The sequence below is a fragment of the Lepidochelys kempii genome, chromosome 3 (assembly GCF_965140265.1).
Source record: "Lepidochelys kempii isolate rLepKem1 chromosome 3, rLepKem1.hap2, whole genome shotgun sequence".
Lineage (NCBI taxonomy): Eukaryota > Metazoa > Chordata > Testudines > Cheloniidae > Lepidochelys > Lepidochelys kempii.
This window is the reverse complement of record NC_133258.1, coordinates 135,137,535-135,165,043: the sequence shown is the minus strand read 5'-3', so window position 1 is coordinate 135,165,043 and position 27,509 is coordinate 135,137,535. Positions and strand designations below refer to the sequence as shown.

At 39.1% G+C, this 27,509-nt stretch overlaps 1 protein-coding gene across 13 annotated transcripts in view; it reads right to left on the bottom strand.

Annotated features, from left to right (window-relative positions):
* ACTN2 (actinin alpha 2) overlaps positions 1-26,531 on the bottom strand; it is an 89,082-nt gene extending 62,551 nt beyond the window's left edge. For 11 of the 13 annotated variants that reach the window (XM_073338211.1, XM_073338209.1, XM_073338207.1 and 8 more), the window contains exon 1: positions 26,403-26,507. In XM_073338211.1, the coding sequence (XP_073194312.1) occupies positions 26,403-26,507 (105 nt within the window). Of the gene's footprint in view, positions 1-26,402 lie in introns of all 13 variants that reach the window. The other 2 variants (XM_073338220.1, XM_073338208.1) reach the window with 2 other exon arrangements.
* Positions 26,532-27,509: the final 978 nt, after the last annotated feature.

The following is a 27,509-nucleotide window of genomic DNA, read 5'->3' as shown; positions in this document are numbered from 1 at the left end:
TTGCTTTTTGGTACTAGCCTCACCGAGTCCTTGAGCCCACAGGAGTGCAAGGACCAGATTGTACCAGGCCCCAACCCCAGGATAAAAAGCACCCTCTCTGCACATGTGAACCTGCACAGGGTTGCACACAATGAAGCCCTATGGTGGTACCTGGCATAATCAAATACTGCCAGAATCTAGCTTGTTACAGCTTTTGTCTGCCTCTAGCATCTCTGAGCATGTGTAATCAGTATTCGTGGGTCAGTAGCACACATTTGCAAATACCAGAAATTATAGTACTCCTCCTATGACAGAGAGATATTAGAGTAATGTAGAAGACACAGCTTAAAGCACCCAAAGATAAAATGCACAAAAACTTGTTACATGGAAACCCGGCACACCCATTAGAAAAGCTAACCAATAAATGTCTGAGCCTTTCACACTCACCAAAATGATGGCTATCCATTTACTTTCAGATGCTATTGTATTTTGCAGAACTGTTTTGGGGACACAGGACTAGGCTAGGTCTGAACAGCCAAGCAGATGGTAAAAATAGATCCATCAAAACTGGGAACAGACAGGTCACAGTGCTATTTTCGTGATCTCACCCATCTCAACACAGGACTGTATTGAGGGTTATGTTGATTTCTTTTTTGCTGTTGAGCAAAGATTAATCTGATACTTGGGTTCATCAACCAAGCAAATTAAAATATTTCCCACCTCTAATTTCTCTGTTGGCCTCTCTACTTTGTACTTACATAGTGTTTAAATACCACAATGATCAGCACAGTATAAGAACCTCAACAGAATATTCTAAAATATGGTTGCATCGCAGGGTCCCAAAGAGGTTTGAAAACTAACTTATTCAAACATCCCTTAGAGATAAAAGGAAAGGAGTACTTGCGGCACCTTAGAGACTAACCAATTTATTTGACCATAAACTTTTGTGAGCTACAGCTCACTTCATCAGATGCGTTCAGTGGAAAATACAGTGAGGAGATTTATATACACACAGAACATGAAAAAATGGGTGTTTTTTTCATGTTCTGTGTGTATATAAATCTCCTCGCTGTATTTTCCACTGAATGCATCTGATTAAGTGAGCTGTAGTTCATGAAAGCTTATGCTCAAATAAATTGGTTAGTCTCTAAGGTGCCACAAGTACTCCTTTCCTTTTTGCGAATACAGACTAACACGGCTGCTACTCTGAAACCTGCCCTTAGAGATAGGTACTTTTTATTATACTAAGTTTACAGATGGATAAACTGAGCCATAGAGCTGTTATATGACTTGCTCACAGTAACTCGGTGGCAAAGCTAGACATAGAAGCTAGATGTTCTAGCACTCAGCCCTGTGATCTAACCACTAGATCACACTTCCTCTTCATTCCCTCTCATCTCTTCTGCTCTACCTACCTTCTCTTTTTGCTGATGTTATTGTTCATTTTATAAAGATTTTGAAGATACTGAGCAGCTGATGTTGCTACTCCATAAAGAAATCAAAGATGCTACTTTGGCCCAATCAAACTGTTTTAGATGAGCAGACTGACAAGGGATCAGTTCATCTTCACTTTTATAGACTGTCCCACAAAGCCTTTTCTGTGCTGATTTTTGCTGTCCTTTTTATTACATTTTTACATGTCTGAACATTAAATCAAAATTGATCCACAAACTGAAAATTACCAACATAAGACATGGACTCACACCTGTAGTCTCTCAAAAATGGTAAACTTAAAAAAATGATCTGATTACAACCCACAAAACCTACACAGTGGGCTAAACGAAGTTCTGTTGAAGCACGATTCCTTTTTATGGTATGACACCCGCTTACACCAGGTCTCAGTTTGTTCTGATTGGTCAAGTGCAGCAAGAGACAACTGCAGCTTCTCATCGCAGCGTTTTTTTCCAGTGCGAGTCCTTTGTTCATGAAATGCCGTTATCTGTATTTCGGTTGCCTTGTGCCTCCTTGAAAGCACAGCTCATGTACATTCCAGCAGACTATCTGCATGTGACTGTATAATCCAGTGGCTGCAAAAACCTGTCTTGTTTGCCTAGAACTAAACACAGCTATATAGACATCATTTAATGTCAAAAGAGAGACTATTACTGACTTCAGTAATGCCACAGATAAGAAGTTGCCGAACAAAACTCACTACACACCTAGCCTTGCGACGCCTTCCACAGTTCACATCTTGTTTAATCCTCATTCTTTCACTCTCTCATTGTGATCCCATTTGTTGAGAGCATAAATTGGCATTACTCCGGCTCTGACAAATAGCTCTATAAAAAGTCAGTAAGCAGCAATTCAAAAAAGCTCAGGTCCTGGAGATCAAAACACAACCAGCATATAACACTATATTCCGCAAATCTTAAATCCTCTGGGATTGAAAGGAAGAATTAGGAAAAGCAAATTATTTTCACTGCTGACCTGTTGGGAGCATATAAGAGTAGCAGACTGCCATGATGAGCAGGGTGGAACTGACATCACAGAGCAATAGTATATGCTAAAATAGGTGCAATTAAATGCCTGGAGCATTGGCCTTTGGGGTTTGAATTTATTTGCAAAAAGCAAACTCTAAATTTTTTTTTTAAATGCCCATCACAAAAGCTACCAGTAGAAGAAAACCTGTGTTATCACTCTAAGCAGAGAGAGCCATGAACGAAAGGGCAAGGAATTTGAACTACTCTCTGACCCCGGTAGGAAACTTTCCCAAAACACACCACCAATCGTGTCAATCCTGATTTGGAAAGCCTATGTTGAGGGATGACAGAGTAATTCAGGTTTTATGCAGGCAGTGCTTGGCCTCTCTGCAATCACCACCAAAAGGATTGTCTGTGTCATTTGTGATGTAAAAATATGTTCACTGAAAACTGGACTGAGAAGACCAAATTGATTTCACGTAGGCAACTGAATCACCATGAACATGTGAATTTGCAGTCACTGGGGTAACTCCAACTTGCAGTCCTAGTGCAAGTAACTCCCCAAAACTATGTGTACCTTTGTAAGGATGCAAATTGAAGGACATAGTATTTCTGATTGAATAAACAACATGTATGAAGGCAGAAAGGGTCCTACAGTAATAGGAAAGCCCACATATGTTGCATATGTTAGAGTACTGATAAAAATTTAACTTTCTTTTGATGCTGCCCCAGAATTATAAAAGGAGAACACTACTGTAATTATGAGCCTTTGATCCTGATGTAACGTTTGAGATATTTAATTGAGAAATTCCAATGGTTTCCCACTAGCTAGTACTCACATTTCACAAAAAGGCTAATGCTCTCTTTGACTGATTCAATGGAACCAAAGAAAGATGGGTCGCAATAACTTTTTTATGTTTCCTATACTAATTACACCACCTATTTAAAATTCAAACTGATTTTAAAAGAGTTCTTGTTTTCTCTCTCAAAACAGCTACTGGCCTTCCTGAATCATTTCTTTTTGTTTCTAACCCTACCCATGATTATTCCATAAGATAAAAATATACAGTGCTCAATGGCAATCGAGCAATGATAGATCAAAATACACATACATATACACAGTGCAACACGAGTAAAAAACTTAATACTTTAGATTTCTGTTTTGTGACGCAGCACAACTGCCTTGTGGACCTTGCAGTGTACTGAACTGGGGACAGGGGAGCAAGCTCAGATAAAGTGATCTTTATAACTAGATCTTCAGGTCTTCAGAGAAGTGGAAAATATAAGCTGGCAGTGTTTCCTAAAAGGATGTGCATTTATGTGTTAATACACACACTTGGGTGACTCCTGCTATTTACTTCAAAGGGACAACTGCTTAAAACTGACAATTATTTTGCTTCACAGCACTGATCCTGATATATCCCCGCTCTCTCAAATGGTGGCAATTGGGATTGTTCATTACTTCAAGCCTAAATGGGATGCAATGACTCGCTCTGTAGCTATATGTGGTATTTTACTGTGCTCTGAGTACATGGCAAGAGTGCTGCAGAGAGAAAGCCAGAACATTCCTACTAGAGGAGACTGAAGTCTCTCTTTGAAGCACAGCCAGCTTCTGCCTATTATCCATATTTCAAAATGTAAGCCCTGATCCTGCAATGCGACCTGCTAGCATGGACTCCTGTGTCCATGGGACTTCAGCATCAGGGCCTTTCTCTCCGCTTGGAACACAATCTGCATGCTAGCTGTATGCATGTAACAAAGAAACTTTACCATTATTTTTAGTTTAAAAGAGAGAGAGAGACAGAGCAAGAGTGAGAGAACAGTTTCCCCATTGGCACAACTTACACTTGTTGCATAGATGTGATACAACACACCCATTGGGCCAAATTCAGAGGTATTGTAGGCAGGTCAATGAAGCTGCACTATTATCCCAGGGATGAATCTAGCCCATTACTGTTATCATATCTGAGTAAGAATGTAGAAATCAGAGATAGAAAACACAAACAATTAGGTCACTTGATTCATCCACCTGCCAGTGCAGAAAGACTCCCTACACAGTATCTGCTAAACCCATTCTAGCTGTGACAAAAGATGGTGTTCCTGTCACTCTCCCTGGAGGACAATTGAACAGTCTAAGAAATCTCACTTTTAGGAAATTCCTCCTTCCCCCCTAATATTTAACTTAAATTCTCATTTTCTCTCTCTGGTCCTGTTACTCCTAGTTATAAGCCTCTTACATGGCTCTAAACAAAACCTCATTACTAAAGTATAAATTCAAAAAAACATACACGTACACTCAGCAAACTACGTGATCTGGTCTTCCTTTAACAAATGTATATGGGAATTAATAGGATTCTTATCAATTAGGATGGAATAAGAAATTAAAGTGTTGATTCATTTCAGTTTACAGTCAGACATACCGTACTGTGGAGTCTGTTTTTTTTAATGTAGTGGTGATTGCTTGCCACAATAATTTGTAATAATAATTTTATTTATCAATGAAGTCTTGACCCCCACCAAGGGGCACAAGATGATGGAAAAAACACAAATGGGGTAGAATGGTCTTATGGCTTAGAGTGAGGAGATCATTAAGAGCTCAGAAACAACTCTCAGCAATTTTTGCAGCACTGTATAATATTTTGCAAATTCTAAGCTGTCTTTTAAAAAAAAATCAAAAGTAAGTGTTTTTCACTGCTAAGATTTATCCCTCGTAACAGAGCAGTTACCCTGTTAAACTGTCTTGCAGAAAATTGTCTCAAGCCAGACAATAGCCCAGGCCAAGTGTATATGTGGGATGAGGAGGAAGGAAAAATGGGTTAAAAAGGAACACACTGTGGAGGAAATCCTGTTCCCACTCAAGTCAATGGCAAAACTACCATTGAATTTAATGAGGTCAGGTTTTCACTGTTTTTTATCAGGTTATTCCATAATTTTCCACCCTGGGGTTTCTTCCATCTTGCTCTGAAGCATCTGGTATTCACCCTTGTCAGAGACAGTATACTGGATTGGAATGATCATTGATATACTCTGCTATCGCAATTCACTCTTATGTATAGCAAGATTAACTCAGCCACATGGCATATATATTACTATTTTCTATTTTGTTTTCCCAGGTAAGTATGCAGTAATATTATTTAATAGCTTACTATTTATGTTGTAAAATGAATACCATGCAAACATATAGGAGATGAAACACAGACAAGTTGATATTATTGAACGCTGACGTCTGCATTTTTCGCCTTTTTGATTTTAACTGTGGAAGTGTAAAACAGTAGGAAAAATGCTGAAAAGCCAAAGTGACAATATTTAAACTAGCAAGAGAGTTCCACAGTGTAGGGGCCACTGGAACAAACGCTTTGTCACCCACTGACTTAAAGTGTGATAGTGGAACTGTAGAAGGGCGACTGATTTCCAGAGGTGCTGAACACCTATGCTACTTCCAGCTGAAGCCAGTGGGAGCTGCAAGCCCTCAGAATGCAAATACCCACCAGAACAAGACTTAAGGAGCAGGTCTCAATATATCCAGGCTCCTCTCCATTAAGAGCCCAAAAAGCCAAAAAGACCAGCCTCTTTATAGGCAGTCATTGCTAAGTTGGAATAATATGATCATATTACTCCTCCCTGTGAACAGGCACTCTACTGACTTCTGCACAAGTCGCAAACAGCAAAGAGACCCAGCTGGAAGCCCTGCACAGAGGAAGCTACAATAACTGAGGAATTTATTGCCATAAATTGACACAATTTTCTCCATTGTGGGAAGGAAACCTTTCAAATTGGAACTTCCTTTACTGTGACTTCTCATTTTCCTCTTGGCAGTTGCTGAAGTGACCTATCTACACTATTTTTACCATTTGATACGAAGTACAGCTTGTACCATCATTGGACATAATATCTTGCTTCTGCTGCTCTGTCGTTTGCTGCTGGGTAAAACAACAGCAGCTATTACTGTTGGCTGCTTGTACTACAGTAGCACCTAGAGGCCCTAGTGTGCCGGGCACCGTACAAACACATAGTGAGAGAAGGTCCTTGCCTCAGAAAAAGAGTTTGCAGGCTACCTGAACAAGACACACGAAGGGTGAAAGGGACAACAGAGGTGAAGATATTTGCCCGAAGACACACAGCAGGTCAGTGGCAGAGCCAGGAATAAATGACAGAAAATAAACCAACCCTTTTCAACCATGTGGTAATATGCTGCAAGTGCAGTGGAACTGCCTGGCACCATTTTATTTAAGTTTCAGTTTTAAATGTACCCTTATGGCTATTAATTGACGTGTGGGGGAGTTTCTACAAATGTGTAGAAATGGCTGCACCATTAACTGAGTTGGTATGAACTAGAAATAATAAATAAAGGATTCGATTTTTTTTTTCAGTTGTTTGAACTCGAGTTTGGATTTTACCCCTTTTCCTTTTTTCCACCCCAAAACAAAAGCCAAAATGCACCTGGTACAATTTCATACAATAACTAGGGTGACCTACAGTTCTGGAGCCTTAAATGCTACCTCTTCTGGAAGTGTCATTTTTACAGGAACTTAATGTTATTCAATCACTGAGTGACAGGAAGTCTTCTACTGGCCAAGTGAAATGTTAATGTTTAGCACAGCAACTTGCTAACTGAATTTGGTTATGTAAAGGATGTAAATATTTGAAGTGGGTGAACTATCTGGGATGGTTCAAGGGATTATGTACCATACGTAGGAGTCATTCAAAGAAATCAAGAAAAGGAAAATCTAGGCTAAATATCACGGAAAAATTCCTGACAGTGAGGTCATTTAAACTGCAGAACCAGAAAAACTAGAAAAGGCACTAGAAAATAAAGAATCACAAGGTCTTAGAATTCAGAGATGGAAAAGCCCTACTAAGCTCTTCTGTCTGAAAGTGCAGTAGTGATCATATCAGAGATTAAATTGATACCACACTGGATCATAGTAGTAAACAGGTTTCAGAGTAACAGCCATGTTAGTCTGTATTCGCAAAAAGAAAAGGAGTACTTGTGGCACCTTAGAGACTAACCGATTTATTTCAGCATAAGCTTTTGTGAGCTACAGCTCACTTCATCGGATATGAAGTGAGCTGTAGCTCACAAAAGCTTATGCTCAAATATGAAGTGAGCTGTAGCTCACAAAAGCTCATGCTCAAATAAATCGGTTAGTCTCTAAGGTGCCACAAGTACTCCTTTTCTAGTAGTGAACAGTCCACCCTACTAGGAGATCAACTCCATAAACTGAAAGGTCTTTTTCATCACTGATTCCCACAACCCTATTATTCATGAGGTGTATAATTAAAGAGGCACATTCCCCACTCAGTAAACACAATGTAAGCTCCAATAGCATTAATGGGAATTCTACGCACACAGAACAGCCAGGGAAGGCTTTAGCCCTTACAAAGCAGGTGGTCTAATCCTATGTGAGGATAAGGTTTCCTGGAAAATACGCAACTCCCATCACTGTGTGACTACATGTCCATTTCACAGGCCTGATTATTGCCAAAAAAAAAAAAGCTGAAGATTCTAAAGCATTTAAATATCACTTTAAGAATAACTTTAGGAGATCACCACCAAGGCTGGACACTGGCAAATGTCAAGAAGATCATCAAGCATTTTGTTACAGTTCCATTAGTGATTTCTTTTAGTGGAGTCAACAGAAAAAGGGTTGCATTGTAAAAACCCATCAGGCAGAGACGTTCCAGGGGAAATTGCATGTGGATCACTGCATACACTGTTCCCAACTCATTGTCATCTTGTGAGGGAAGGGTCTCAGGACTATTACAGGAATGGGTGGGTGAGGTTCTGTGGCGTGCAATGTGCAGGAAGTCAGACTAGATGATCATGATAGTCCCTTCTGACCTTAAAGTCTATGAGACTGTAGAAGGGATAAGACTACCATTAAAATGTGGATATTCCAATAGATCCACGGGGAAATCCTGCAAAGAGCCTGCACGATTCATTCTGAACTCTGGAAGCCGCACTGATACTGGCTCCCCTCCTAGATCTCCAAACTATCCCTACTCCAAGCCCTGATCCAAAGCCAATTGAAAGCAATAGGTGTTTTTCCATTGACTTAATGGGCTTTGGATCAGGCCTCAGATTTGGAAGAAGGCAGGAGCGAGAGTTAATACTGCAACTGTCAGCATTAACTCCTAATATAAACTCCACTGCGATGACAAGGGCGATACCATCCAGTTAGAGCACTATTAAACATTTTAAATAATATAGATACTACAACTTGAAATATAAAATAATGAAAAACAAGGAAGCCATATGGTCAGCCTGGTTACCTGTAGCAAGACGAGACGATTGGTGCTGCAGCCAGAGACAAAGGATGCTGCAGCTAGAGACACAAGGGAACAAACCCAGAAATGACACAGCTGCCTAAATTCCTACTGTAACGTGCAGTCTCGTGTTTGTGTACAGTATTACCCTCTACTGGATGGAACTGCTTAGTGGCATTTCATAGGTCCTACTATTGTAAAAATCAACAACCTAAACGTGTGAATTTGCACGTAAGGCCACAGAATACAGTTCAACATACTGTCAACGTAGCTTGAAAAAGATGACCAGTGTACAGAATTTCATTCCTTTCACCAATTTCTACAGGGGCTTTTGCTGTGAGAGCCAAAGCAATGTGCCAACTCCATTATAGTTCATTAGCTCTCGCTCTCTCACACCAACAAGCCCTGTTCTAGCAAACAAAAATAATAGATTTACATGGTCTCAGAGTTAGTAAATAAAGCTGCAGCAGCGCAGGACTGCTTGTCACCTCAGGATGGACAGCAGCAGTTTAGACATGGTCATCTGGAAATCCTGGCTCCATCAACCATACCTGGTGCTCAGAGATGGTCCATTGGCTGCTCACATTCCTATGGCACTGCATCCTTCACAAGTTAATCTGACTCTCTGATTACACCATAGAGACCTACAACTTCAGATGAACAGCAGGTATAATATTCCAAGTGCCCTCTCTCATGCAGAAAGTTTCATTACCACTGATGGCACAGGCCTTGTTACAAGACAAGTTTGATTGCAGCAGGCAATGAGGCAACCCATCACAACCAGTGGAGTTCTCAACTTTTATGCAATATCAAAAAAATCTGCCTGGGGCAGAGCAGGGGCGGGGTGGGGTGGGGGCGGGGCTGGGGGCCATGGGAAAGAGGCGAAGCAGGGGCTGGAGCAGCAGGCAGGCAGCAGGCGGCTGCGTAGGGCACCAGGAAACTGTGTTCTAAAACTGAAAGGCTTCATATCTCCAGTATCCTGAGCTATCCAATCCCCAGTATACAAATTAATCTCCAGGCTTTTGTTAATATTGAAATAGGGAGTTCAGTTCCTTAATATGGTCACTACCCTGCTGATTGGTAGTAGATTTCTGGGTCTTGCAGGTTGGTTTCCTGTTGGAGAAGACATCAGTCTGGGTATTTTCATAGTATAGCTTGTTTACATATACTATACACAATCATCTTTGAACAGAGTTGGTCATAAATGGCATACAGGTAATTCCCGCTTTCAGAAACCTCAATCCAACACCAATGCCCTGCCTCAGGAAGCAACTCTGCACAAAGAATTGACTCTAGCTAGACAAGGTAAAGCTGAGAGCAAACTCTCCAGCTGTTGGCAACAGCTCTCCCAAAAGGACTATACATCACAAAACTTACAACAATATGTATATCTTCAAAGACCGAACACTGTTTGCGTGCCAAGAAAACAAACTGGTAATACTTTGTGTAACAACATCCTCCAATGACTCCCACCATAACAATATTAAGATCTTTATTTTTTTTTAGTATTGAAGACTGTTCTTTTAATCTGTGTTAACTGCTTAGGGTATAACATTAGCACTATAACAGTTAAATAAATATTATCTCTTATGCCAATATACAGTATCTATAATACTAACAAATTTCCCACATACATTAGCCCCCAAATTAAATTGCTATACCGATCAGAAAGGAAGCATGATCCAGTGGTTAGGGTGCTAACTTGAGACTTGGGAGCCATGGTTTCGAGTCCCTACTACACTACAGACTTCTTGTAGGATCGGGCAAGTTCCTGAGGATACATCTACACAGCAAAGAAAAACCCAAAACTGGTCTGTGCCAGCTGACGCGGGCTCATGGGGCTCAAGCTGCAGACCTGTTTCATTGCTGTGTAGACTTCTGGGGTCAGGTTGGAGCCTGGATGGAAGGGTCCCAGAACTCTGACTCCAGCCTGAGCCTGGAAGTCTACACAGCAATGAAACAGCCCCACAGCTTGAGTCAGCTGGCATGGGCCAGATGCGGGTTTTTCTTTGTTATGCAGACATACTCTTAGTCTCTCTATACCTCAGTTCCCATCCATAGACTACTTCCTTACCTCACTGGAGTGCTGTGAGGATAAATATATTAAAGATTGTGATATCCTCAGATACCATGGTGATAGAGGCCACTTAAGTATCTAAAATAGGTAAATTAAGGACCCTTTTGTGCCACTTAAAAATGTTGGTTCTGTAAATATAAAATATGTTACAAAAAGTGAATGAAACTGGATAATTTATTAAATTTACAAGTGTTCTCATGCTGAAAGTACTATTGAGTGAAAAACGACCGCTTGACACACATAACTTGTGAGAAGAGCAGATCCAGACCTAAAGTTGCTAAATTAGGTTAAAATTTTGGGCAGGGGGGGAGAGAGGGAGGAGAGAAATAGGAAAAAAGGACTGATGGAACAGAACTATAATACCTAGGCTTGAATGCTGTGTTTTTGACACTACGGCCTTTGATGTCTTTTATTCTTACAAAGGTTAATTTTGTATTTCCCCTTGGACCAAAGGTTCATTAACACACTGATCTCTTCCAGTAAGCCACGTTGTTCTAGCATTTAATAATTTAACAATTAAGACATTACAGTGCTTTGTTTTACATATAGTACAATGCCAAATTCTGACTGTATATGTGAATCCCATTTAAGTAAATGGAAACCATGCATGCATCTGGGGGCCCAAACCTGCAAGGTGTTGTACCCTTAACTCCCAATGATATAAATAGGATTGATGGTACTCAGCAGTTCTCAGTCAATACTCACCACCTTGCAGGATCAAGGACAGAATCTGGCATTTGTGCTGCTGAAGAAAACATTTCCTTCTATCAGGGTCACCTAGCTTTGTGTCAGATATATTTTAGCAAGCACAGTGTACTGGTGCTTTTTGGATCACCGTAGAGCATGGTGATGTCTGAGGTATCTCTATGCCCCCAAACAGATTTACGCCGCACTGGAGTAAACAGCAGGATGTGGGGAAGCCTTTGAGGTTCAACTCCTGCAAAACTGTGAAATAGCGAGGTAGACCAAAAAATAGTATGTACTATGAGAGCAAACAAATCCAGTGAGATTTTGAGTTGCTATGCAAAGGCATCAAGTCACAAAGGAGGGAAGTAATCGGTCCTCTATACAGTTCAAGTGAAATCATGTCTGGAATATTATATTCAGGTCTGGCCACCTTCATAACAGAAGGATATCAACAAGCTGGAGGCTATTCCAAGAAAAGGAACTACACAGTGTTAAAGGGGCTAGGGGCAATTGAAGATGTGTAGCTTGGCAGAGTGATGATGAAGGGTGTGAACGTAGAGATCTAACTGAAAGGAGATGTCATTCCGTTTTCTGTGTACTGCACCTTACATGTAGGGTCTATTCCAGCTGCATGGCCAGTCTCCTATGGCAAGCCACTTGTAGAAAAAACTGCATAAGCTCTGCTATGTCTGTCACTGCCTCTAGAATTGAGAAAAGGGAGAATTGAGACAGGATGAAAGAGGAGGTGCCAGAGGAAGCTTCTCCTTAGCTATTCTGATGGTTCGGCAGAGGCACTTCTACACCTGTATTACACACGTGGACTCTGAGGTGGAGCACATGCCCTCTGCACTGGATAAAGTTCTCCACCAAGTCAGTTCAGCAGAGGGAATCAACATGACCAATGCCCCATCATCAGCACATGAACATTCATATCACTGAATTTTATTTCTGGTTCCCTTTTCCAGTCTCAGGGCCCACTCACTGCTCTTCCATCATCAACAGCGGCATCTGATCCCCAACACCCTCCTTCCGGCATCTCATTGCCTCCTGAACCATCAGTGTAGGTGCTGGTTGACTTTTTTCCCTACAAAAAGAACAGGAGTACTTGTGGCACCTTAGAGACTAACAAATTTATTAGAGCATAAGCTTTCGTGGGCTACAGCTCACTTCATCGGATGCATAGAATGGAACATATAGTAAGAAGATGTGTATATATATATATATATATATATATATATATATATACAGATAAGTTGGAAGATGCCATACAGACATATTTTTAAATGATCCTTGGCTATTTAAGGTTATGTGATGGAAACAATTACATCCAAATGATAGTGTGGGTGAAACGGAGGGTATACCCTCCAGATAGTAGGATTAATTGAAGTAGGCTAATCCAAGGTTTAGTAGACTGGATTTCCAACTGTCTCCCCTGCTTTCTATGAGGCTTTTTCTTCACAGTGCTATCTTTTCTTGTTAATTATATGTGACATTGCCACGCCCCTGCTCCCCCCTCCCCCAGTGTATGATTCAGCCACTAATAGGGTAGATAGAAAAGTTTTCATAATTTAGTTTATCAACATGCTTTTAAAATGTTCACGAGTGTAAGATCATGTCCTCCACACCGATAAAGTGAGAAGAGACTCAGAAGAGACAATGCAATCTGAAGACCATTTGGTGTTTTAATATCCTTTTACTAGTAAGTGATCATAAGAAGATATATTTATGGTCAGACATCAGAGTATTTTTGAACAGTGAATTAATGCATATGTACTCTGTTAGATAACAGATTTCAAGCCTACCTAATTCAGTTTCTCTAAACCAAGATTTCAACTGAGGTCCCTTTCTCAGAAGTAAAAGCCTTCTGCATTAGCTCACTGTGTAACCTAACCCGCTTGTGTGTATTAAATGCAGTATTTCTCAGCACACAAAGCATATACTTCAGCTAGTGAAAGTTAATTTCTCTGCCGAGTCACAGTTGCTGACTGAGAAATAAAAAAAAATATTCGTTTTAGATTTAATACTTTAAAGGTTTTGTCTTTTTTATTATTATTAGAATACAACGGCATAAATATAGGAGGTGCATTTAAAATGTATTGTGCTTGGTTATTTTTTAACCTCAGTAACACAATTGCTCTGTGACAAAGTAGACAGAGAGTAAAATTTTCAAAAGCACCAATGTATTTCGGCCACCAAGTCCCATTGACTTTCAATAGGACTAAAATACCTAAGTCATTTTTGAAAATGGGACTTGTGTGCCAAAGCCACGAAGGTGCTTTTAAATATCTTACTCAGAGACTATAAATAGATATCATCATTATATATGCACACAAAATGGTATTAACTAACTTGTTTTTGCTTAAGAACCTAACCAGAATCAATAGAAAAAAAATAATAAACAGCGACAGCTCAAATGCAGGGAGCAGGAACATCTGTTTTTAGAGCGAGCGCTGAATTTGTAATGAGCAAATCCTTTGTCAAGTAAACATAGAAGTTCTTTGTTAAAGTGCATGTTTTCTGGTCATAAAACATTTTGACTATGGGGCCGCTTTGCGTCATGGAAACACAGGCCACAAGGCAAAGGCAGGAAGTACAATCTTCAGACTATTTGTATGGTGTTTTGTTTGTTTGTTTTTAATAATTCTAGTAGCTTGCCAAAACCCTGGTGACAGATGTATAATACACTATATGTGTAGATAAAGACATTAAATAGAATAGATAGGGCCAAACTGATTCCTGACGTAACTCCACTGAAGTTTATCTAGCTACAGATGGGATTGAAATTTGACCCTACAGGTTTTCCACAGCCTGAAGAAAGACCCATAGCTTAAAAAATCCCTCAAAGCTGCACCAGCATTTATGTTTTCTTTGCTCACGCCATGCAGGTGATTATTGGTTTTCTACAAACAGTAAGTTCCTTGTCGTCTCACATACAAATGTGCAAATTATTAGCCTTTCCAGCACCAGAAAGCTATGCTGGGACCAAGATTTTCAAAAAAGTTTGCCCAAAGATAGGCTCCTAAACCCTTGTTTAGGTTCCTAAATAAGTGCCCTGATTTTCAGAAGTGCTGCATAGCCTGCAGTTCCTATTGAATTCAGTGGGAACTGATGAGTCTGGGTGTTCAATACTTTTGAAAAATCAGGGCACTTATTTAGGTACCAGTTTAGGAAAGCATCCTCATCCAGGGCAGCACTTAAACACATACTTAACTGTAGGCATGTGCTTGGCCCATGTAGGGATGGATTTAAGCACATGTGGAAGTCTTTTCCTGAACCGAGACCCTAAACAAGAACTGAGAGCCTAATTTTTAGGCAGCTATTTCTGAAAATGGGGTTGAAATTTGGCCTGGTTTTCTGGATAACTGTTCATTTGTCCTCTAATGTATCCTCAGCTTACATTGACTTAAGCATATTGTACTACTCTTTAAAAAAACAAATAAAAACACACCACTGTGGGACATTTACTATGTCAAGTATCATATTTTAACACAGTTGTCATCTAATCATGTCAGAGTAATAGATTTTTAAGGCCCAAGAGACCATTAGATCCCTTCTCACCTATGCAACACAAGCCATCAAATTACATCCAGTTGCCCCTGTTGTGTTAGAATGCATTAGTGATAGGACTGTAACACGATTCAGTAATGTGGCTAAAATATGGTTTGGTTCCATCTACACAGGCAGAACCAAAACGGGTAAAATCTTTGGGACAGGTACTGTCTTTTTGTTCTGTGTTTATATAGCACCGAGCACAATGGGATCCTAGGCCATGCCTAGGGCTTCTAGTTGCTACAGTAATACAAATAATAAACAACAACATAATCCCACAACAAGGTCAAATTGCCTATGTAGACAGCCCCAAATCAGAGGTATTAGTAAGTGTGACTCCAAAAACAATAGCAAGGATTTATCATAGAGCTATGAAAAATATTGTCAGTCTTTAACTCCTATTGTAATTTTCTAAAATTCTACTTACCCACTCACCCTCGAGAAAAAATTTTTAAAGTAAAATATTATTCTTTTAATGATTATCAATTATCATGGTAAAATGGGCAAGCAAGTAGATTTTGTTGTGAAATTTTCGTGACAGTGTTCTGCCTACTACGTAACTTTGCAATTTGAAGTATTAAAAAGTTTGGGTTTTTGGAAGAACTGCTTGAGTTAGCCAATGGAGGGTGAACTATTCACACTCCACCTTCTCTTTTAATGATAAACACTGAAGAATGTTTCTCACCACTAATTCAAGCTTTATCATCTTTGATCTTTTTCTGTAATGTGGTATGGTAGCTAAAAAGGTTGGAAGGAAAAATCTGATGGAAAAGGAAGAATGAATTTGCATTATAGGGCAAGGGCAATACCATGGAGTTGTTGGCACAGTGGTTTTTATCTTTAAAGACCTAGATTTAATGTTTGGTCTTTCTAGCGCCAGTTGTTTTTCAGTTATGTGCGTGCAAAATATTTGATCAAAAGTATGAAAGTGCTAGGTATTTTTCAAACAGAAAAATGATAAATGACAAAAAACATATCACCTGTGGGTGAACACATCACAAAATGATCTATCAGTCATCATCCTCAAAGGAAACCTGCACAAAACCTTCAAAAGACGAGCCTGGGTGCTCAAATTCATAACTTTGCTAGACACTAAAAATCATGGTCTTAATAAAGACGCTGGCTTTATGTCTTTTATTACAGCAATTTGTAATCCACTAATCCCACTTTTTTGTCCTATGACTGGAGAGGTGTTAACAGGTCACTTTACCTTGAATGGTCTCTTAAAATATGTGTTAGCTACTTATACTAAACAATCTGTTCTACCTTGTATTTGGCTGTGACACTCTGAGTGCCTTTCCCTGACCTGCTGAAGAGCTCTGTGTAGCTCTAAAGCTTGTCTCTTTCACCAACAGAGAAGTTGGTTCAATAAAAGATATTGCCCTATCCACCATGTCTCTTATTATATCCCTACATTTCTTTCTTACACTTCTCAGGTTGTGTGTGTTTCTAGCAGAGGTGACCCATGGGGAGTGGGGCGCATGCAGGGTCACATGCCCCTCCAGATTTGGTACTTGGCTTGTATTGAGCATGGTCATACAGACTGAGCACGATCAGTAAAACTGCTGAAGCCGGCTCCTCCCCCCCTCCCCACACACACTATCAGCAGGCATGGCTGGTCTCTGGTTTCTAATCTCCCTTCAGCTGTTTGGTATCTGTCCTTAGTTTCAATCTCCCTCCCTCTCAATTCTCTCTCTTTTCATTTTGCTCTCCTTCCCTCTCCTTCACCTGATTATTCAGGCTCTCTCTCCTGTTCCAACATCCCCAGCAACAGAGGAAAATCACCACTGACAGCAACTGAACCTCGGGTCCTACACAGTAATTCTTTCCCACCAGTAGTTTGAGAATTATTAGAATCACGCCACCCTAGTTAGTTTAAAAAACAGTTGCTTCCAGTACCACAGGGAAAAGTTACTGTATAGGAACAGAAGCACAGTCACAGAAGGTGATCATTCAGTTGTATTTTCCTGTTAAATAATGTGGAATAGGTAATCTTCTTAAATTCATGCCTGATTTTATAAACTGAAAAGGGACCATTGCACAGTGCCTGATGACATTGTGAATGGCTCTGCCCAATGGTCTCAGTTCGATGTATACTAAAATCCATCAATGCTTTTTCTTTTAGAGAGCTCCAGTGCATTAACAACAACCTTGGTTGGCCCAAGCTGGTATACATGCAAGTCTGTTTGCAAATGCAAATATTACCAGTGTCTTATTACAACAGCCTGAGGTGCATATACTTCCTAGAAACCAACTATGATGAAAAAGGTATATTTTTCAATATATTTAAATTAACTTAAAAAAACCAGAAAATTAATTTTTGAACAATATTAACTTGACTGTGATGTCCACAAAGTTATGTTCCTTATCAGGAAGCATTTTAGGCAATTCTACTTCATATAAATTCTTCTCTCTGGAGTATATCATATATACATGCCAGAGAAATTAATAATCTAACATATTCCTCTGTAACCAAGTTCAGTTCTAGAATGCTTAAATGTAGCCAGCTGTGTTATAAAGGACACTGAGTATTTTTAAAATCCAGTTGTTCCGTCCCACTGTAATGAATTCAGTAGAACTGCATAGTGTAATACAGAATTTGCCCATTAGAAAGCAAAAGTGCTACATTCAGATTAGAGGATGACTATAAATTGAAAGGAATAAAATAAATGAATAAATATTGGTACTGCACCGATGCACTTATTTCTTAAAATAAAATGGTGTTTTGTTTGGGTTTTTTAAAAGGATTTCCCAATAGAACTATAAACTTCTGCCACCATGAAATATTGCTGGTTGAGATAGTTTCATAAAAGCTCTGTTTAATTTTCTTTTATATTCTGGGTACATATGGCCACAATTTTCATTTATTTCTCTCTCAGAGTAGAGTTTATTGATAATATTTAGATAAAATATCAAACACGCTAACAAAATATGGTCACTCTGCCACTGCTTCAGTGTCCTCCTCTCAGACACAATTCCACACAAGTCACATTAGCAAAAGGAATTCAGCATGTTACGATTTTAACTTAAAACCAATCTCTAAGGGCCTAATCCTGCAAAACAATCCACGTACACAGCCCTGACTCCTACATGGAGCCCTACTACTTTCCGCAGGATGCTGCACAAGAGTAGGGCTCTCTGTTTGTGGGTCCCTTTGTAGGATCAGAATCTACAATATAAGGCATAATACTAGAAAATAGTTAATATATAATAACTTCTCAACAATCAACATTCTCTTCTGTTTAAAAGAGGAAAACCCTGACCAACTTGAGAAAAACACTTAGCCTCGGGGTGCGGAAAGTTTGCGATGCTAAGATCCATGTTGGATGCTTGCCCCGAGCCCAGCGGCTGCACCTAATTTTCATATTATAGGCACATCATTCCTTTTTTTAAATGCACACAACCATGATATTCACTTGAACCTGTTGATAAATAAACCTGATAAATATAAATTGTTTGCTTTTTGCTGCTTTAATTCACCAGTAATTAAAAACTTGGCAGTTTATCAACTGTGTTCTCACCCAGAGGATACAGGGAGAGGATGGCTGGGAGTTGCATTTTAGGACTCTGCGGGTCACATGAGATATGATCTCCCACAACTGTCTTTGTACTTCCCTCCATGGCACTCCTTACAAACGGAATCCCTTCCCTAAGTTAGTCTGTAAAGCCACTTATCTAGAGACACACATCTACTGTAATGCCGACAAAAAATTGCCAATTAATATTGGCTAGGTAGTGAAGTAGCAGGAATGTTGATATTTATTTATTTTTAAAGACTGTGTTTTCATCCCTCTCCCTTACCCTTCAAACACTACTTGTTTACTTAGGCCCTGCCCTACAGGTGCCTGTATAGAGCCCCATTAAATTCAATGGGATTCCATGTGGGCATAAGGAGACCCTGCTGTCTGTATCACATTGCTAGAAACTCTTCGGGGCAGAGATTGTCTTCATATACTATATGTCCGTGAATCTTCATGAGCAGACCTCTGCAGATACATAGAGCCATTTATTTCAATGGGGCTCTGCACAGGCACAGGTCTGCCTACCCATCTCTCAATGCAAAGTCGACCTGCAATTGGAAGGTGCCTATCACAATCTGTGGATACTATTATACTCCAAATAACAACAGTGGTGTCCTGGGGCACCCTTAAGTATAACAGTAATATTTCTACATTTCCTAATTTTCCTAGTGATCTCCAACCAGTCCTGGCACCCATTTAATTTCTTTTTCCTATTTTATCCACAGTGTGTGCAACCCAGGCTTGATCACCTCTTTTATCCCAGAGGTGAGGAATGGGGCTGCTGCCTTCCATCACTTTAAACTTCTCCTCACCCTGTCAGACTTTTCAAGAAGGAGGGGTATTTCTACTGAGGCTACACTGATGGAAGCCAGCATGGACTCTGGAGTGAAATTTACTGTAACTATTTACAGATGTTGCCTACAGATTTATAGAGTCAATTTCTCTTAATTCCTGTTCATCAGTGCAATGCCACTGAACTCAATTAAGTTGCACACGTTTAACTAGATGGATAATTTGGTCCATAATGGTGACTAGTCTTTCCTAAGAGAGTCTTCTGTGCCTATACTTCTAAAATGCAAACTTTTCTTATTTTCTAGTATGATGGAGGCTGTAATTACAGGATTTACATGCCAAATTAATACATCATAAAGGAAAAATTAATCTGTATATTGCCAAAGATTGGATATTTAGTAGGATACAAAACAATGTGTTTTTTTCCTGACAAGCCTGTTCTGTTCTGGCAGTCTTCACATGTGCATACTTCCCAGTGAAATCAAAAGGAGTTTTTCATGCAAGAGGAGTACAGGATTTAGCCTAAATAAATACTTTGAGATTTTATTCTTGTTTACATTAAGGCCCTTTGGTGCTACTCTAGCAGTGTAAAAAGGCCTTAAATTAAGCAGAAATTAAAAGAACCCACCTTAAAAGAACCCTTTATACCACCAGTGTAAATAAGATTAAGACTTCTTGTGCTGGCTTTGTCTATAATAGTATAACTAAGGCCAGAAATCTTGTTCCAGTACACTTTCTATTAATTTATAGGACAACGATAGACAATCATGCCTGAAGTACTCCAAAGGATGGTATGAGACAAAGATTTCTAGCATACACACTGCCCTAGTCTGCAAATTCCCTTTTAGTTCAGATATCCTGAAGAGTGAATTGCACCTGTCCACAACCTTCAGATCTTTTCTTTATCCCAAAGGCTTATGATTTCCTTTAATAACAAACAAGAATGTTTTATGTCAAGGTTTAAAAAAACCCATAGCAATAAATCATTATATGACAAAAGCTGTCTAAAAATAAAACTTAGGCATCAGATAAATCTTTCTGTCCTTTACTTAAAAGGTGGCAATGTTTCTACTCAAAAGAATCATGAGCTTCCATGCATCTATCTGCCTAGGTAGCCACTAGATCAGGAGCACAAAGATTTCTAGATGGGCTCCCAGCACGCAACTTCTCCCTCTTCCCTATATTTCAGGTCCTCTTGTTTATCTGTCACTGCCAAAACAGACATCCCACTCTCAGCCCTGCACTCCCACTAGGGGCACTGATGTAAAGGTGGCTCTGCATACGAGCCCCCCAGAGTCACACACTTATCACCCACGTCTGAGATAGTCTCTAGAATGCAGCATTCTGTTCTCCTTGACACAGACAATACAGTAAAAACAGGCTTGAGGTTATAACTCATTGTATTTTAATATCACATTGAACAGGTTAACATAATAAAAATTCCAATACATAAAGTATCAATAACAGCTTATTACCCCATGAACTATTATAATTCTGTAAACACAGGATAAGAATATTCAATAAAACAGTCTGTTTTCTTACTTAAATGTATCTGAAGTCAATATATACTTTCTGCCAGGTTTGGCGTTTTAACCAAATACATCTTTATATCTGGTTAATAAAAGCAGAAAAGACCAGCATTTCTCCTATTAATACACAATATGAAAAATCATCAGTGTGACCAAAGCAGTGTCCATTATGGTCATTCCATTTTTCTACTCTCATAACTTTTCCAAAACATTCATCCTTTAAGAAGTTATCTATTCTTGGTCTCTGGTCAAAGATAATTTGTTTTTAAGTTTGAGCAAAATCCCTTCTGACATATTGTCTTTATAGTGAGAATACAGGGAAGAAAAAGAAACTTTTCCCAATGGAAAACAATTACAACCACATATTTTAAAAGCAGGGTTACAGCAAACGGGGCTGTAGGATTACCTTTTGGATCTCCTGACTTGCTAATGTTGAATATCTTAACTCATAGTATTTAATACATATCCATATATTCCTTTAAATAAACAATGTCTCTGGGGCCCAGAAATCAGCTGTAATACAAGCAATGTTTAACTATATGAAATTAAGTATTTAAATTCCATGTATGTTAAAGGTTAAAATAATATGGATGAACCTAATTATTCAATAGAGGTTTGCATACTTGGAATTACAGTCTGCTCTCAATTCATATGTATAACTCCCATTAATATTAAATAGGAGTTACAGGGGCATCGCAGGACAAAAATGTATGCCCTCAGTATTTTAAAAAGCCAGCTTAATATACCTCCCTGAGTGGCAACCCCCCCGATTTAGAATTGCAAATACTATTCTCAACAGCATACTCTTGCTTTGTTAAGATAAAAGGTAAGCATTGAATTTTCCATAACATTTGAAGCTGTTATTCGTAAGAGCACCCCTCCTTCACTCTGATCTGTGTGGGTGAACTGCTGCATCCGTGCAGAAACACACTGACTCCAATGGGACTCTGCACAGATGTAAGGGTCTTGCCCAAATGGACTGTACAGCACAGCTGGGTCAATGACAGCCATGCACCCATTTTTACCATTGATTTCAAGGGGAGTAAAAGTTAAGTCAAAAAGTGTGCTTTTGAAAATCCCACTTTATGTGAAATATTTTAACTGGGATTAAACAAATGAAAAATAGACGACTGCAAGCACAGTGTTAAGTAGTTGGCATTAGAGAGCGCTAGTGGGAAACAAACAAGCAAGTTAGCTAAAAAAGGAATAAATGAAGAAATAGTGATATAGCTTCGTACAAGTGAAAACAAATTTACTAGAGTAACAAAATACTTCCCCTGTAAATTACTACCCCTGGAACCCTCAGCACCAAGACACAGCCCCATCAGTGTTAGGACTGTAGGTTTCTTGAGGCAGGAATCTTATTAATAATTATTATTTACATTGTGATAGTGCCTATGAGCCCTGGTCAAGGACCAGAACTCCACTGGGCTAGGCACTGTACAAACACAGAACCGAAAGATTGACCTTTGTCTTCCTACCTATGTCTAAAAATTCGAGAGCACTTGTTTCTATATATGACACAAATAATAAAAGGCAACAGAATTTATTTGAAAAAGCCACCTATAATTTTAATCCAATTGATGACCCTGAAATATCAATGTCATGCCCTTTGTGGGGAAACCTGGGCTCAAGGGATGTAATGCCTTTCACGTCAATGTCTTCAACATACATGCTGATACTCAGTCTTTTCACCCAAGCCTCAGCCTGAGAATACTCCAAAAGCCTTTGAGACTGACTCCAGAATCTCAAGACATTTGGTAATGCCACAGCCATCGGTGTCACAGGATCAGATGCCAGTTGTAAAGATGACATTCATTAAAACCGAAGGGGCAGGCAGCAAAGAATACAGGACTTCAGTTCTTGAGTTTACCATTGCCCCAATTTGCCTAAAGTAAATTGATAGTCTTTTCCCTATTGAATTATTACTGAAATATTTTATTGAAATGTATTAGATATCAGGTTTTTGTTTTGAAACAGCAGAAATCAGAAGGGAAATCTTAGGCTTTTAAATTTTCCATTGTCAGCAAGTATGGCTTTCAGTTCATATCCAGCCCAGCTTGGCAGTGACTGAAAGGTATTATCTCCCATGACTAGTAAGTGGCCCAATATAAACTGTGCTTGATGGCTTCCTTTTAGGTTCAAATGAACAAGTGTCTACATCCACATCACTTGCAGAATATTTTTTAAACAACCAAGCAAGCAAAGTGCATATTGACAATGGCAAAGCACTGTGTTTTTATTAAGCAGTAAACTTCCAAAGTACTAATTTACTCTGTTCACTTTCTCCCGAAGATGAAAACAAGACACAAAAATTGAACTTTTCTGATCAGCATGTATTGGAAGCATCTCTACACACGGCATAATGAAGACATACTAATAATCTCATAATTTAATCCTTTCAAACCTCTGTTTGAAATTCAAACCCTACAATCCCCAATTATGTTTTGCACCATTAGCATCTAATATTGTATACTGCCAACTGCTGCACTTTAGTGGTGTCCTTTTACACAGATTAAACTGTTACTCTGAAACTTTGCGCCAACTGAAGCTTTCAATTTGCAGTTCACGTTCACAACAGATACAGCAAAGCTACTCCCCAGCTTCCTTTTGTACAATGTACATCATATTTAACTGAGACTTCTGCAACAAAGAATTCCACAGCAAGAGCCTGGATTACTGCAGACTCAATACCCTATGAGCTGTGGTTATAATTAGCGTCATATCCATTGTAATCCTATGGACGTCATCGTGTGTTACCAGCATCTGTTGACAGATCTCATACCATGCATATCAGTGAAATGGCAAGTCTGGAGAGGGCAGCCAACAATAGAAACAGTGGCATTTATTTTTGTCCTCTTCCAAGATTGTCTCATAGAACATATATGCTGCCAACTGCCAGGGTTGCACTGAGATCACTATTCATTATTATATTTGAACAAAGCTTTGTGCCCACCCAAGCATATACAGCCTTCTCCAGTAAATATGGGAATGGGGAATGTACTTTCCGGAACTTATTTTAGCACCCTGAAAAAATGATTTTGACACCCTTAGATCACTTCAGATCCATCAGGCCATCTACTGAGATATTATTAATCCAGGGGAAAATATACTATCAGACTCCTTTCTAAACCAAGGAATAAGAATGCCCTCTCTTAGTCATTTTTAAATGTATGCATCACTTTGGCATTTGTTTTAAATGCACATGGCAGAAAAGAAACAAAACCACAATATAGCTAATCTATTGATGTGCTCTAAACTGCTAACTTTCCACGGAAGCATTGTCGAACTGGAGTGAAAAATCAAACTGGTATAGAACAAGAGATAGAAATGCTGAGTCCACAGTTTGTGATTCACATGAGCGTTTCCCTGTCCTACTCCCTCCACCACCCCAAACAAATGTTAAAAATGTGCAACAGATTAACTGCTAACAAAAATAAACCCAGATTCTCTGCATATCTGGTTTTCACTGTAGGAAAACTCTTCTGGACTGTCCAAGAGTTATTCAACTGCCACACTATTAAAAACCCCTCAGTACTTTGTCTTCTTTACCACAGCATTCTGTGCATCTGCCCACTCTGCCAAGAACATAGACTCAAATGGGACACAGGATCAATTTTATCCTGGATGCTGCAGTCTTATGAATTCAATATTTTCAAGAAAAGTAAATCTACCTGATGCTACTTGGAAATACAAAACTGTTGTACAAAACTGCAGTTGTTATACAATGTGGTTTTTTGCTGCATAAGAAACTGTATTAGGTCCTTAGAGAAACTATAAGTACCATACTTTACAAAATGAACAACGTCAATTTTCTAATACTGAAAAGCCTTCCATACTTTAATTGCCACATAGGTTACAGTGCATCAGAATCACTTGCTCACCAGATAAAAAAATAAAGTCCAACTAAAATAAATCTAAGTGATGACTGCTGTAGTTTTATTACTGGTCCAGAGGATACAATTGAAATAACAGATATAAAGACCAGTATTCAAGACATCCCACAGAGTGCACATTACCTACACACAGTAGTATCTGAACAGATGCTACCATGCCAGGTCCTGAAAACTAAACACACAAAAACAAAAAATAAAGGGAGGAGAAAGGTTTGCAATTTTGCTAGAAGTAGAAATTTAGGGTGAAATCCTTGCCCTATTGAATTTAATGGGGAAAAAAGACTCATTGACCTATGGTCAGGATTTCACCCTTAGTTTCCTGCTAAAAGCAACTAATTGCTCTTACATTGAGAAAGAGGTTATATACAGAGGGTAGGTGTTCAATAGGCTGAATTCTACCTTCAGATACACATATGCAACTTCCACTGAAATTTTCAATGGGAGCTCTTCACACATAGCAAAGGACAGAATTTGGCCCAATTGCCTGATGGATACCACATATTTTATTTCTGCAATTAGCAGATGACCTCATAACTCCAGATCTTACAGCTATAAATTTCAACATTATCTGTTACTTTAGGAAATAACAGAAATATTTCACAGGTTTCAGAGTAGCAGCCTTGTTAGTCTGTATTTGCAAAAAGAAAAGGAGGACTTGTGGCACCTTAGAGACTAACAAATTTATTTGGCATAAGCTTTCGTGAGCTACAGCTCACTTCATCGGATGTGATCATCCCTTTCCCATGTGCTGCTTATGCAACAGCTTAGGTGATTTCTACTTTGTCATGTTTTAATGAAGCCGTATTAGTGATTATCTAGTGGAGTATCAAAACTGTTAATCAAGTTGCTGATAAGATTATAAATACCACCTGTACTCAGCAACCGAGCATCATCAGCCTCTATGCTGGTACAACTGTTTTTCAAAATTCAGAAGGTAAGAAGCATTTCCTCCACAGTAGGATGCTCAGGGCGTTTACAGAGTTGTCCCTGTAAGTTGGTAGGACGACAGCTGGGTACCTTTCAGTCCCTAACTCAGTAAATAAAGAGACTTTTTAAACCTCAGCCTGAACATTTCCCAAGACTATAGTTTCTTAACAAGACTGTTCCACTGGATTTGACAGTAAATTCTAATACGAGTCAACTCAGAGGACCTTAATTTCAAAAGTGGTCTCTCAGTTTGTTCCTGGAAATATGCAGTTGCAAGTGCATTTTGGGTAATTGCAGGCATAGCTTCTCATTTACACTTTCAATTATCTTATTTTTACAGGCAATCAGGTGAATTTACACAAATTCAGAGGCCACTTTTTGAAAATATGGCCCAGAAAGTGATTTTAGGAATGGTTAAAATCTCTGCCAACAGCCAATGTGAGCATGAAAAATATTGAATCAAAGTGTATCAAAAAACTTTCATGATATTCATTTAATTTCATATACAGTCTCCATTTATATATAAGAATTCTAAAAGTGAAAGTGAAGGACTATTTCATAAGCTATATATAACAACATAGCTAAAAATGTTTATATAAAAAGTAAAACTGATCATAGATTCCTTTGCAAAAATTATAGCACTTGAATTCACTAGTGCACATTCATTTACAGCTACAAGATAAAGTGTTATAATAAGGCGGTGATTATTATTCCACAGACACACATCGACAGACACACAGTTTATTTTCTTTCCTGACCTTCCTTTGCTGTTTCTCCCATGCTGGGTCCAGGAGCATGTCCCTATCCCATTCTTCCTCTTGGATCATATACTCATCATCTTCATATTCATAGCTGTACTGCATACTTGTTTCTATCTGGTTCATATTGCTCAAGGACCAGATTCAACTCTACACTTGCTGTGGCTTTTATTACTTGATTTTTATTTTTTACTTTTTTCTTTGATTTCAGGCAGTGGTGTTTTTTCCCTGCTTCCTTCTTTCTTTTTTTCTTTTTTCAAGGTGAGAGGGTGTTAATATTGATGAGTCTTGCTGGCAGGACAGGTTGAAGCTGTCAGGATACAGGTATGAGCTGAACTGTGATGACCTTCACTTCCCTCCCTCCCACTCTGCTGCTGCTGCAGGTCCCTGTGGCTGAATCTCCAGAGAAGCCCCAGCTCCAGCTCACTGCTGCTGCTTATTATCCCCACTGTGTCACGTGGCTCAGCAGCCTGGACTAGCCCCCACCTTTTTCAGTCTCTCGTTTACAAGTTGCAAGGCAGACCTTCAGCCTGATCAGCAGAAGCAGAATGATCTGTTGGTATATAGAAGACTATGCAATTTTGCATTTGCTATTAAGTGTTATTAAACTGTTACACAAATACATGTAGGTATTTACTGTGCAGAGAAGAGCAATGATTTATCTGCAGGAGGGAAGTCTAATCAAGGAAATTCACCTCTGTATACATTCTCTGTTCAGTGGCTCTGAACATTTTCTGTGATTTGCATTACTGTCTTTTTTCTTTTAATAGCACTCAGAAACTGTTGAAGTTTCATCTTTTTATGTTTGGTGCATGCATCTGTAGTTTGGAGAGCTGATTACAATTTATAAATTAAAAAACAGAATCAAGATATATTATATACACACACACACACACATATAAAACCAACATGTTACTTACTGTTGGTCCAAAGCTTCAAGGCCCTTGACTCACTTCACCCCATCTCCCTTTTTGAAAAGGTTCTCATGAGTCACTATAGAAAAGCATTTACCAAGAGAAAACAAAATGACTAAATATATCAGAACTGGAATATAAACCAGAGAGAAAAAAAGCCAGATCTAGCAAAGTTCTGAGCACTCTCAGCTCC